We start from the raw sequence: 11,502 nt of genomic DNA, 5'->3' as shown, positions 1-11,502 counted from the left end.
ATAGATGTGACCTGATCCAAATAGAGAGATGATCCTCTAAATTAGATATAATTGGACACAAAATGAATAAAAAATGGACAAAGTAAACAGACTCAAATCTTGAAAAAGACTCCATATAATTCCCTTATTATAAAACCTTCCTAAAAACCTAAATCTTTAACCTTTTACTTTGGGGAGTGAAATCCAGGAAACCAGTTGGTGAAAATCCAAGAAGCTGCCAAATTCCTCATTGATGATCTTGGTACTGTATAAGCATCATACAATAACATGTCATGCCATGAAAGTACAATAAAACTTATTACAAATAGTCAAATATGCAAGTGTACGTAATTTTCTGGAACAGAAATATCCAACCATCAGCACTTGCCAATTAATCATCTTTTGTTTCCATGCATATGCAGAGAAGTAACAACGTGTGGCACTTGTTCTGCTGAAACCACTCCATTTGTCTCTGTCCATTCTCCAAACTTCTCCCTATTTCAATACCTCTGACTCTCAAAACCCACAAATCCCAGTTCCCAATACCAAAACCAACCATGGAGAATGGAACCCATGTGAACCATCAAGGAGGAGGAGGAGGAGGGCTAGTGGACACGACCGCTACAACAATCACCATTAAAGGCATTCTGAGCTTGCTGTTGCAAAATGTTGATGAAGATGAGAGCAAGAAGAGGCTGATTTCATTGGGTATGGGAGACCCAACTGCTTTTTCTTGCTTCCACACAACCCATGTTGCTCAAGAAGCTGTTGTTGATGCTATCCAATCTGACAAGTTCAATGGCTATGCTCCCACTGTGGGTCTTCCTCAAACCAGAAGGTAAAAATTGATTCTTGCTCTGTTTATTTATTTAATGTTCAGATTGCCTTTATTGTTTTCATCGAATTCAAGTCCTGCCAAATTGGGTTTCTGGGTTCTTTAGTGATTTTTTTGTTTTTGTTCTTATTTGAAAAAAAAAACAGAGGCTTTGTAGTTTTGTTCACTTTAGGAGCTGATCAGTTTTTCTTTGAGCTTCCCAGATAATCAGGCTTTTAATTGAACAGCTGAAAGGAAAAGAGAAAAGATGAACAGAGGAAATTGGAAAAGTATGAAGGGAAAAACTTTTTTTAGTAGATGATATGGATTATAAAAGGTGGTCTGTTTTATGTAACCTTTGCTGTGCCTTGCAATGTAAGAAACTAGTTGTTAGAATTATAAACGTCATGATGGAAGTTCTTCTTTATAGTTTACAACATTTGTGTGCCTGTCTTTTAGTGTTTGCAAACATCTACCTAATCTTTGCTACTTTGCAATTCTTCCTCATTTGTGGACTACAGTCCTCTTTTATGTATCTGCGTATAGTTTAGACCAAGCCTGTAGTATCAGTCTTGCTAATTGCGTGTTAGTCCCACATAAATACAAGGACCTCAAACAGTCATTTTCCAGATTTGATCAAAGTTGCAGTAATAATGAATTGACTGAATTCCTCAACAGGTGAAATTATTATACCTAAAGTGTTTAATTGGATAGCGAGACCTTTTCTAAATTGTAGAATATTAATCCTTGCAAATCAATTTTTGTTTCAATTCCTTTGGAGTTGGCAGGCAATATGTTTGATGAAATGCCTCAAAGAGATCTGTGCTTGAGGGTGTAGTTTCATGATATGGTATCTGAATTAACTCTTTTCTATTTTCCGAATTCATTGCAGAGCAATTGCTGAATATTTGTCCAGGGATCTTCCATACAATCTAACATCGGATGATGTTTTCATCACATCGGGTTGCACACAAGCAATTGATGTCTCATTGGCAATGCTTGCTCGCCCGGGTGCAAATATCTTGCTTCCAAGACCAGGCTTCCCTATTTATGAACTTTGTTCTGCATTTAGAAATCTTGAGGTTCGGCATTTTGATCTCTTGCAAGATTGTGGCTGGGAGGTTGATCTCGATGCTGTTGAAGCTCTTGCCGATCAGAACACAGTTGCAATGGTAATTATAAACCCCGGAAATCCTTGTGGGAATGTGTACAGTTACCAACATTTGGAGATGGTTAGTACGTCCTCTGTGATCCTGCTTTGGAAGACAATATAAATAATCTTCTTTTTATGTTATAGGTTATGATTGTGACTTATTGTTTTTCTATTGCATTAGATTGCTGAAACTGCAAAGAAACTCAGAATTCTTGTAATTGCTGATGAAGTTTATGGACACCTTGCTTTTGGGGATAAACCGTTTGTGCCTATGGGAGTGTTTGGATCAACTGTTCCTGTTCTTACTCTTGGCTCTCTATCAAAGAGATGGATAGTACCCGGATGGCGGCTTGGTTGGTTTGTGACAACTGATCCCTGTGGCATGTTTAGAAAGCCTAAGGTTCTCTCTCTTTAGTATTTTTTGGCTGATTTTCTTATTTCTCCACTTGGTTGTTATCAGTAATCTCATGATACTTGTTCTAAATTACTTTAAACAATCATGATGCAGTTTCAATAAATAGACTGCCATTTAACTGCATTATATGACACTATTGTCAGTCTGTACTTTTCGTCAGGTTTAGCATTTTTGAAGAACTTCCCAGATATAGATACGGTTATAAACTGGCCAATCTGGACATTTTGCATTCATAATTAAATCACAAAAAACTTGTGCTTTTCCTGTCCATATACCAAAGTTGAAATTGGCGTTGTTAATTGTAACCTGTATGAATCTTTAAAATCAGTCATTTTCCACTTATCATTGTCTGTAAACTCACTCTATTTCTTTTGTATTCAGATTGTTGAGCGCATCAAGAAATATTTTGATATTTTGGGTGGTCCTGCAACCTTCATTCAGGTTGGTATCTCCAAGGCTTGAATTTAACTTCTTGAAGACAAATACTAGTTTTCTTGCTAGTAAAGCTCTTCAATTTCAGATCCTACAACTTGCAGCTTCGAGCTTCAATTTCTAAACTAGTAAATAAAGAAAAATTTGGGCACAGGCCCTCTGGATTGCAGTCAAGGCCGGAAACATTTAACATATCTACTCCATTCCTCTGTTACTACTCACGTCAGCTGTAATGTTGACTTGACTAGTTGGAATATGAGATAAGTAGGGTGTACACTGTACAATATGATAGATAAAACTTTCCCTTTTTTTAGTACTGCCACTACTATCTAGCTTCACGCTTGTGGCCTTTGTCTGTCAGCGACCAAAAGTTTTGGGTATTGCTTCAGCCAAATGAAATGCAAACACATTGTGAATTTTGCAATCTTAAAATCTTCATGTCAAATTGTCAACTTATTCCTCATCTCTATTTTCTTGATGACATAATTGGCAAGTTATAGGCTGCAGTTCCGAGCATCCTTCAGAAAACTGAAGAGGCCTTCTTCAAGAAAACTATCTATTTACTGAAGCAGTCATCAGATATTTGTTCTGATAGGATAAATGACATCCCTTGTATTATTTGTCCAAGCAAAGCAGAGGGATCTATGGCTGTAATGGTGAGTAAGCAATAGCAGAATTTACTTTTTCCTTCCTTTGGAGTTAGCATTCTTGTTTGGGTAGACATAGAAGCCTGATTTCTTTCTTTTTTTGGCATTGTGTTATGTAGGCGAAACTAGACATTTCACTACTGGAAGATATTAGTGACGACATTGATTTTTGTTTCAAGCTGGCCAAAGAGGAATCTGTTATCTTTCTTCCAGGTAAGGAATTGTCAATTAAAAATTTATTTAGCACAAGTTTTGCAGTATGTCAGATTGCAGTATGAATTTCTTTGTTCTGTTGAAACATATATGTGATCATGGTCACTTGTGTATTTTCTTTCTCTATAAGATCGTGGGTCTTTTTAAGATCTTTAACATGATGTGTTGCCCAGAATGCAAATTGCTATTTTTCCCATAATGGACCGTCAACTGCAAGTCATGTTGTGATGTTCGTATACAAGATGCGCACTAGTCGACATCAGAAAGTAGTAAAAGAACATCAAGAGGCCACCATTATCTTAGACAGTTGGACCTAGACCCACTAGCTGTATAACATGCATCCTCATTAGGAACGCCAAACCTTGCAGTACAGATTTATGGTATATGATGTCTTCCTCCTTCCACTCATTCCTTACAGTATTGGATGGCCAATATCAGAGCAGGCCATTGTTTGCGCTGAGTCATGCCACACATGGAATAAGCATATTGAAATTGCATCCCATGTTGGAAATCTTAAGCCTTGTCAACCAACTTTTGATTTGCTTTTAGTTGCATACTCCAATCTCTACCCAATTAGGTATTTTAGGGTTCAAGTATTGATAAAAACATGTAGATGCTAACTTCAATGGAGAGTCTCCCCAAAGTATCATTTGCAAGACATTTATTAATCAAGTTAGAGATTTTAGTTATCAGCAAACTCCACTACCTCCCAGGTCCCATCCCTGATTTGAGATGAGGTGGTGATTAAACAAAAACTCAAGCTTGGGATCCCTTTACATATTTCTCTGGCCAACCTCCACAATACTTTAACGAAAGCTTGATTCCCTTACAATCTTACAGTTTAAGATCTTACCTCTCAAGTTCAAAATCCCACTTTCATTCATTGTATAGATTACCCGATGCAGATGATTTCGGACATTTGGTGTAGACATGTGACTTGAATGTTATTTCAGTCTTATACTTTGATCATAGAATCCAAATATATCAGAAGGAATTTTCAACTTAATCCTCTAAGCTCCACTAAGCAAGTAGTTACAATTTTTCAGGGGTTTATAATCATCTCCATGATGAGAAACAAATGGTTTTAAATTAAATTAATTCGTTTTGCAGGAACAGCAGTAGGGCTGAAAAACTGGATACGAATTACATTTGCTGCTGATCCACCTTCTCTTGAAGAAGCTTTTAGAAGGACAAAATCTTTCTATCAAAGGCATGCCAGAAAATCATAGATAGATATATGTGTATATTTATGCCACTTACAAAGAAACATCCAATATATATATATATATATATATATATATATATATATATATATATATATATATATATATATTGAAATGGAGTTTTCTAACTGTTGATGCATTACATGAAAACCCTGCTTAGAAGTTCAAACTCTTCCAAATGAGTCTTGTGGCAATGAATTGAAAACATTACATCAGCGGGGCTATTTGTTTGTGGAGTATAAGTGACAACAGAGAACTACAAGCATATACGCACACCCAACTGCGTTACAACTGACCAAAACCAGAACTTGGTTACGATCAAATGCATTTTTCGGCTGCAGCTAGAGTACAGAAAACCAAAAAATATAGTTCGTTGCGCATTGAAGCGAACTAATTTAAAAACTTAAACAATCAGCTGCTTAAGGTATGTTGATCAGAGCATTTCCAGTGTCCAATTCTTTTGTCAGACCAGGATTTCATGTAACCGACACCGAATTAATGACCATGGAATGGAAATGATAGTAATGTAGTTACTTTTCAATGTACTGATAGGGATACAGTTCAGAACAAATAAGCATTTGTGGTAAAAAATTGAAGTTCTAAATGTCCGAATGTTAATGGCGCTCCTGCAGTCCTGCGTGTCTTATTCCTCAGCTTTTGCCATATATAAAGACAGGGATCCTAAAGACAGAGCAGGTATGATTTGATAATGCACCTTTTTGTATATTAGTGTTACACTCTTAGTGTTGTTGAGATATATATCTCACATCGGAAAAAATAAGACTTTGCCTGTGGTTTATAAGGGTTTTGGCTACTTCATCCATTGCCAATTGGTTTTAGATGTGAACCCCAAACTACTTTATCATGGTATCAGAGCGGGTTACCCACGTCCACGTGTGAAGCCCAAAAGCCACACGAACTCCACGTCACCCCCAAATGTTGTCCACGTGTTAGGTTTGAAGATTCGTCACACATGCGGGGGCGTGTTGAGATATATATCTCACATCAGGAAAAATGGGACATTGCCTGTGGTTTATAAGAGTTTAGGCCACTCTATCAATTGTCAATTGGTTTTAGATATGAATCCAGACTTTATCACTTAGTTACACTTGATCATTGTTGTCAGTATATCTGTGAAACAATAGCATACAAGAAGATTCATCATTACTATAATTCATCAGTGTACCTAAATATAGAATCTTTCCACCAATAAGGTGCATCAGAAAGAACAAAAGTCAGTTCACCTAACACTACTATCCACAACACTGCAAGACAAAGAAAGGGTTGAAGCAGAAATGGATTCCCTCCTTTTTCAGTTAATTTATACTTTGAAGTAGTGTCAATAAAACCCAACTCATACCAATCCATTATCCAACCTGTCTTCCTTACTCTACTGCTCATTTGTATCAACTCTGTTGATCTCTGCTTCTGCTGATCCATGGCTGGCTACAGCTCCTCTTCTGACCCAAAATCAGGTAAAGTTTTGGTCTTTGTGTATATGGTTTTCTCCATTTGTAACTTGGTTTATCTTCATCTGTAAACATAATTGGTGCTTTGGTGGTTGATGTATTCTATTTGTTGCTTTTCTGAAGATTCATTGGAGGTTGGAAATGTTGAGGATTTCAAGGTTCATGTGTTCAAATCATCATCTGAGGTGAGAACTTGAAACCCCTAAGTTTAATCTCACAGACAGTTTCCGTAATAGCAACTCACTATGTGATTAGGTACTGGTTGTAGTAGCATATGTTTTCACTGTTCATTTCAGATTTTACATGAGTGGGACTGTAGGAGCAATATGTTCTCTAAGTTCACAGTGGTTTCTGAATTGAGCAGTTGCTAGAAAAGCTGCATGAGAAGTGGAGCAAAGTAGAAAAGAAACCTTACCCGGCCATGTATTCCAGCACTTATGGTGGAATTATTCTTGATCCAGCTCTGATGGTGATTCCAATGGACGATCACATGGTTCATCGAGGCCATGGTGTGTTTGACACAGCCATTCTCTTAGATGGGTAGGCTTACAATTTGCTTTCCAATACATGTATCATGATGCATGAGACATCTCCAGTTTCATAGCTTATATATGCTTTGCAATATTTCTATTGCAAGTTAGTCCATGCAATTTTTTAGGTTTCCAGATTTAGTACCTTTTGTTAGCTAGAGTCTGTTAGCTTGACATACATTGTTGCTTCATTTCTAAAAGATTAAGCTTTTGGGTCAAGTGAGAATGAGCTTGAGTTGTAAATTTGATTTTCGATTCCTGCAGATACCTCTATGAGCTGGATGTCCACCTAAACCGCTTCCTCAGATCAGCTTCAAAAGCAAGGATCCCCTCTCCCCTTGATCGGTCGACTCTTCGAAGCATTCTTGTGCAACTTGCAGCAGCATCACAGATCAAGAAAGGAACTTTAAGATATTGGTTGAGTGCCGGTCCTGGCGACTTTTTGCTCTCACCAACAGGGTGCCCAACATCTGCATTCTATGCAGTAGTCATTGATGAGGACTTTAATCAGTGCAAAGAAGGGGTTAAAGTGATCACTTCGTCTATTCCCATGAAGTCACCACAAATGGCAACAATGAAGAATGTGAACTACCTTCCGAATATCCTTGCGAAAATGGAAGCTGAAGACAAAGGAGCCTTTGCTTCCATATGGGTGGATGAGAAGGGTTACATAGCAGAAGGTCCAAATGTGAATGTTGCTTTTATAACACATGACAAGGAGCTTATTGTACCCTTCTTTGACAAGATCCTTAGTGGTTGTACCATGTTGAGGCTTCTTGAATTGGCACCCAAGTTGGTTGAGTCAGGCTGTTTGAAAGCTGTGACAACTAGAAATATTACTGTGGAAGAAGCCAAAAGCTCTGCGGAAATGATGTTTGTAGGAAGCACACTGCCTCTCTTGCCAATTATCGAGTGGGATGAAAAGCCCATTGGCAATGGTAACGTCTTTCTATTGATGATTATACTCATTTTCCTTCTTAAGTGAATAGACAGCTTTGCTATATATAATCTTACAAGTTTAAAGCGGACTCTATTTTTTTTGGTGACAACAGGAGAGGTGGGAGAATTGACGATGGCGCTCTCTGATCTGGTGTGGGATGATATGGTAGCAGGATCTACTGAAACACAGAGGACAGCAGTTCCCTACGTCTAAAGGTTCACATAATGATCAAATCATCAAGGGGCCTAAAAGAATGCTTCTTCTTGCATTTAGCTGCCTCATTACTCATTGTTTCTGGTGTTACAAATGCTTTGTATTCTGCTGCATTGTTCCTTTCTTCCTTTGTGAACAATGAAATCTTGAATAAAAGAACTCAGAAAGCTTTCTCAGAAAGAAAGTCTATTAGCAGTGACAAGAGCATATTAGTAAGAACAGAAAACAGTAAATTTACCTGCTTTACTTAACTCAGCGCCATACACTTGAAACTATTTGATAAATGTGCCTACAGTGGCTTCCAAGGTTTAACTATGGACTGGATTCCTTAATGTTGTAAGAGTACACAGGAAAACTTCATTTCATGCAGTAGCACTCACATGGTCGGTTACAGACCAACGGAAACATGGTCAACACCTTTAGATATAAATCCAATTGTGAAAAGTATTATTTTAAAGTTAATTTGTTTTGTTTTCAACCCTTAGATATACATTTAACGGTGGTTGACCATGGATCTCTTGGTCAGTAACTGACCAGGTGAACATGACTGCATTCGCATGAGACAGGATAACTGAATTTACTTGATGCTATTACCAAAGATATGTATAATGTATCAGTGTATGCATCGATAGATAGTTTCATAAAGTCTTTAAGTAATTTGTCTGTGCCTTTATAGAAGCATAGAAGAACTGGAGGAGGCTTTACCAGGAGTGCACAAATTAATAGTTAATCTTGGTGAGGCCAACTGTAAAACATTCAAGACCGAAAAGAACACCCTTGAAAAAAATAGATGAAAATTCTTGATATGAAAAGATCATTTGACAAAAAATCATAGAAGAGGGATGGCTAGAAACCTGTTTCCCAAATGCTTTGCAATTCATCTACCAAAGTATGAATTCGTATTTTCAATACTCTGACTGTGAATATCAAACAATTTTCATGGCAGTACTACAAGGGTGATGCTGGTAAGCCAAACTTAAGTGGCTCTATATATCTGAAATTTCTTCTGGTATTTCTAGTCCATGTGTTTGTTTTAAGCCAGATTTTCACAGTTTATAAGGTAAATAAATTTGATTATTGATTCCAAACTCTACAAATATTTTATCAGCATAATCATAATGATTACATATATGCAAGTAGCTAGTTTTTTCTGCTTGAAAGACTGTATTATAACTTTGTGTTGCAACATTTTAGAATGAATATGTATTTTCAATTGTTTTACAATCACCTGCTTCTCTTTGTTCAAACAAAACCTTTCATTACAATTTACAACTAACTTTCCGGTCAATGTAATATATTACAATCATCTCCCCTCTTTCGTGTGATATAGAAGCAATGAGATGCTTAAGCATCATCCATCACAACCAAGCGCTCATGCAAGATCGTTATGCAAATTATAGTCATTCTCTCACCTTTATTCCTATGATCTCTTATGAGTTTGTTAAAGAAGTGAGCATTTGCGTTTGAGATGATGTGGGTATGACCTTTTGTATGATGGAGAACAAAGATCTCTTATGAGTTTGTGGAAGAAGTGACGATTTGCAGTTGAGATGTGGGTATGACCTTTTGTATAATGGAGAAACAACTCTACCGATTCCTCCCATTTTAAACTGAAATATCAAAATATTGGACATCAGAAAGTGGTAAGCCCTCTGTCTCATGCACCCAAGGGTAGTTTCATCACTTTCGGACAATACTTCTGGAGAAAGGCTCTGTTATCTCATCTAGTACCATGGTGATTGTTAACAAAGATGCACACATATAATCAGTTGATCACCTAATAAGAAGAGAAAGCTTTATTCAATTTACAATGATCTTCAGCTGCCTTGAAATACAAGAGTAAGAAGGACAATGTCAGTCACATCAATCTTGTTGGCTCACATGATTCATGATTTTCTAGTTTCCACCTTCTACCTACCAAGAGGCTAAGATGCAGTTGTTTATTTATTTTTGAAGTATTCAAAGTTTTTTTCTTTTGTTGATTAATCAAGCCATCAAATTCTATTGAGAGAGTGTGTCTGTGTGTGTTTCAACTTTCAAGCAGGGTTACAATAAGAACAAGAGCTCTAAAATCCTATTATAACTCAGAATGGGATCATTGGATCCAAACATAGCATCCAAACAACAATCAACTTATTAATCTTAGATGCTATGAAGGTTGTAACATGTTTGTAAATTTTTATTGTAATATATAGTTATATACTAAAGAAAAGGAAAACGTAGTTTCTTATTTTATCCTAGGCTAAACCAGAATCATCATCACTTGCAATCCACATATGAGCTAAACTTAAAAGATCAAGTAGTCCTAGATCACAGTTACAGAGGCTAAACTATAGCAAACAAATTCATTGAATTCCTCGGCCTTACACAACGATCATCAGAAAGAAATCAAAATACTGTCATCAAAAGCAACTGGAAATGAATCTAATTAAACTAAAATGATGGCATATGCAATTCTTGTTGTATGTTCATCTCCAACTCTTAAGTAATGAACTTCCAGTGTTCCTGACCTTTTTTTCAGCTGAACTCTTGTGTGCGGTAACCTCTATATAGACCTAGCAGAACATGAACATTGTCCTGCTTCCATAGCCCTACACTAAATAATAACCACCGTTGGCTCAGGTGGCTGGATTATTCAGTCACTCCCCATCCCGGAATAAACTGAAGAAGCATGTGTAGTAAACAACGGAAGGTCCTAGTTGCAGGATTGCTTCCAGCTCTCCTCTTCCTCAGAAATTGTGATCAACACTTTTGCAGAACAGCTCCCAGCTTTCATGTCATGATTTTCATCCTCCTCCAAACGGGTCATGACCAGCCATGGCGGATCACCCTGCAGCTGAGGGAAAGAACATGAGCAAGCCTCTACCATCATCTCACACACACACTCAAACTATCTCAGCCAAAGGAAAGAGCTAGAACAAGGAAGGAAGAGGGTTTTGAGATCTTGAATGAGGGTATTCGTTTGAGGTAAACGAAGAGGGGGGCTTTATGGAGTGAAGATAAGCACATGACACGCTAGTGAGCAGTGACATTTGCCTGCCATTGTTTTCTTGGTGGAGCACGAGAGATTTTAATATATTGGTCCCTTGTGTCTGGATGTGCTTGGTTTGATAGCTGTAGGTCTTTGCGGTGTCTCTAGATTACTGTAGGTATTGTTTCTTTCGGCTGTGCCAACCATTCAAGAGGAATCAAAGCATCTCCCTTTAGGGAAGCTTTCCTATGCCTAGACACCCGGAACATTGTCTTTTTGAAACCTCAAAAGACCAAAGCAGGAGGTCTATTAGCGAGAACGTTGGCCACCATATTTCCCCTCATGTATGAAGAATTTGATGGTGATCAAAATGAGAGTAGTTGTCTGCCATATATGAGATTTGCAGTCAGAACTCAGAACAATATTTGGCAAAAGTAAAAGCGTTGAAGAGCCTAAATACTATGCAATTTTTGCAACAACAATGGGAGAGATTTGCAACTTTG

General features: G+C 37.4%; 2 protein-coding genes and 1 non-coding gene across 3 annotated transcripts; 2 read left to right on the top strand and 1 right to left on the bottom strand.

The window, feature by feature from the left end:
- The first annotated feature begins 502 nt into the window (after positions 1-502).
- Positions 503-4,882, top strand: LOC101295974 (probable aminotransferase TAT2-like). Its single transcript, XM_004291974.1, has 7 exons — positions 503-817; positions 1,686-2,025; positions 2,128-2,346; positions 2,743-2,802; positions 3,294-3,449; positions 3,560-3,653; positions 4,764-4,882. The coding sequence occupies exons 1-7, from the start codon at positions 537-539 to the stop codon at positions 4,880-4,882; spliced, it is 1,269 nt and encodes a 422-aa protein (XP_004292022.1). The 5' UTR covers positions 503-536.
- A 1,161-nt stretch (positions 4,883-6,043) lies between these two features.
- Positions 6,044-8,209, top strand: LOC101294994 (branched-chain-amino-acid aminotransferase-like protein 3, chloroplastic-like). The gene is made up of 5 exons (XM_004289610.1): positions 6,044-6,351; positions 6,469-6,530; positions 6,710-6,885; positions 7,140-7,813; positions 7,928-8,209. The coding sequence occupies exons 1-5, from the start codon at positions 6,315-6,317 to the stop codon at positions 8,026-8,028; spliced, it is 1,050 nt and encodes a 349-aa protein (XP_004289658.1). The 5' UTR covers positions 6,044-6,314; the 3' UTR covers positions 8,029-8,209.
- Positions 8,210-9,450: 1,241 nt separating this feature from the next.
- LOC101294807 lies at positions 9,451-11,056 on the bottom strand. Its single transcript, XR_183880.1, has 2 exons — positions 10,539-11,056; positions 9,451-9,805 (listed from the first exon to the last, which is right to left on the bottom strand). It is a non-coding gene; the product is annotated as an uncharacterized LOC101294807 (transcript).
- Between the last annotated feature and the right edge of the window lie 446 nt (positions 11,057-11,502).

The sequence above is a fragment of the Fragaria vesca genome, linkage group LG2, assembly GCF_000184155.1.
Source record: "Fragaria vesca subsp. vesca linkage group LG2, FraVesHawaii_1.0, whole genome shotgun sequence".
Taxonomy (NCBI): Eukaryota; Viridiplantae; Streptophyta; class Magnoliopsida; order Rosales; family Rosaceae; genus Fragaria; species Fragaria vesca.
Note: the sequence above shows the minus strand (reverse complement) of the source record. Positions and strands in the feature narration are given on the sequence as shown.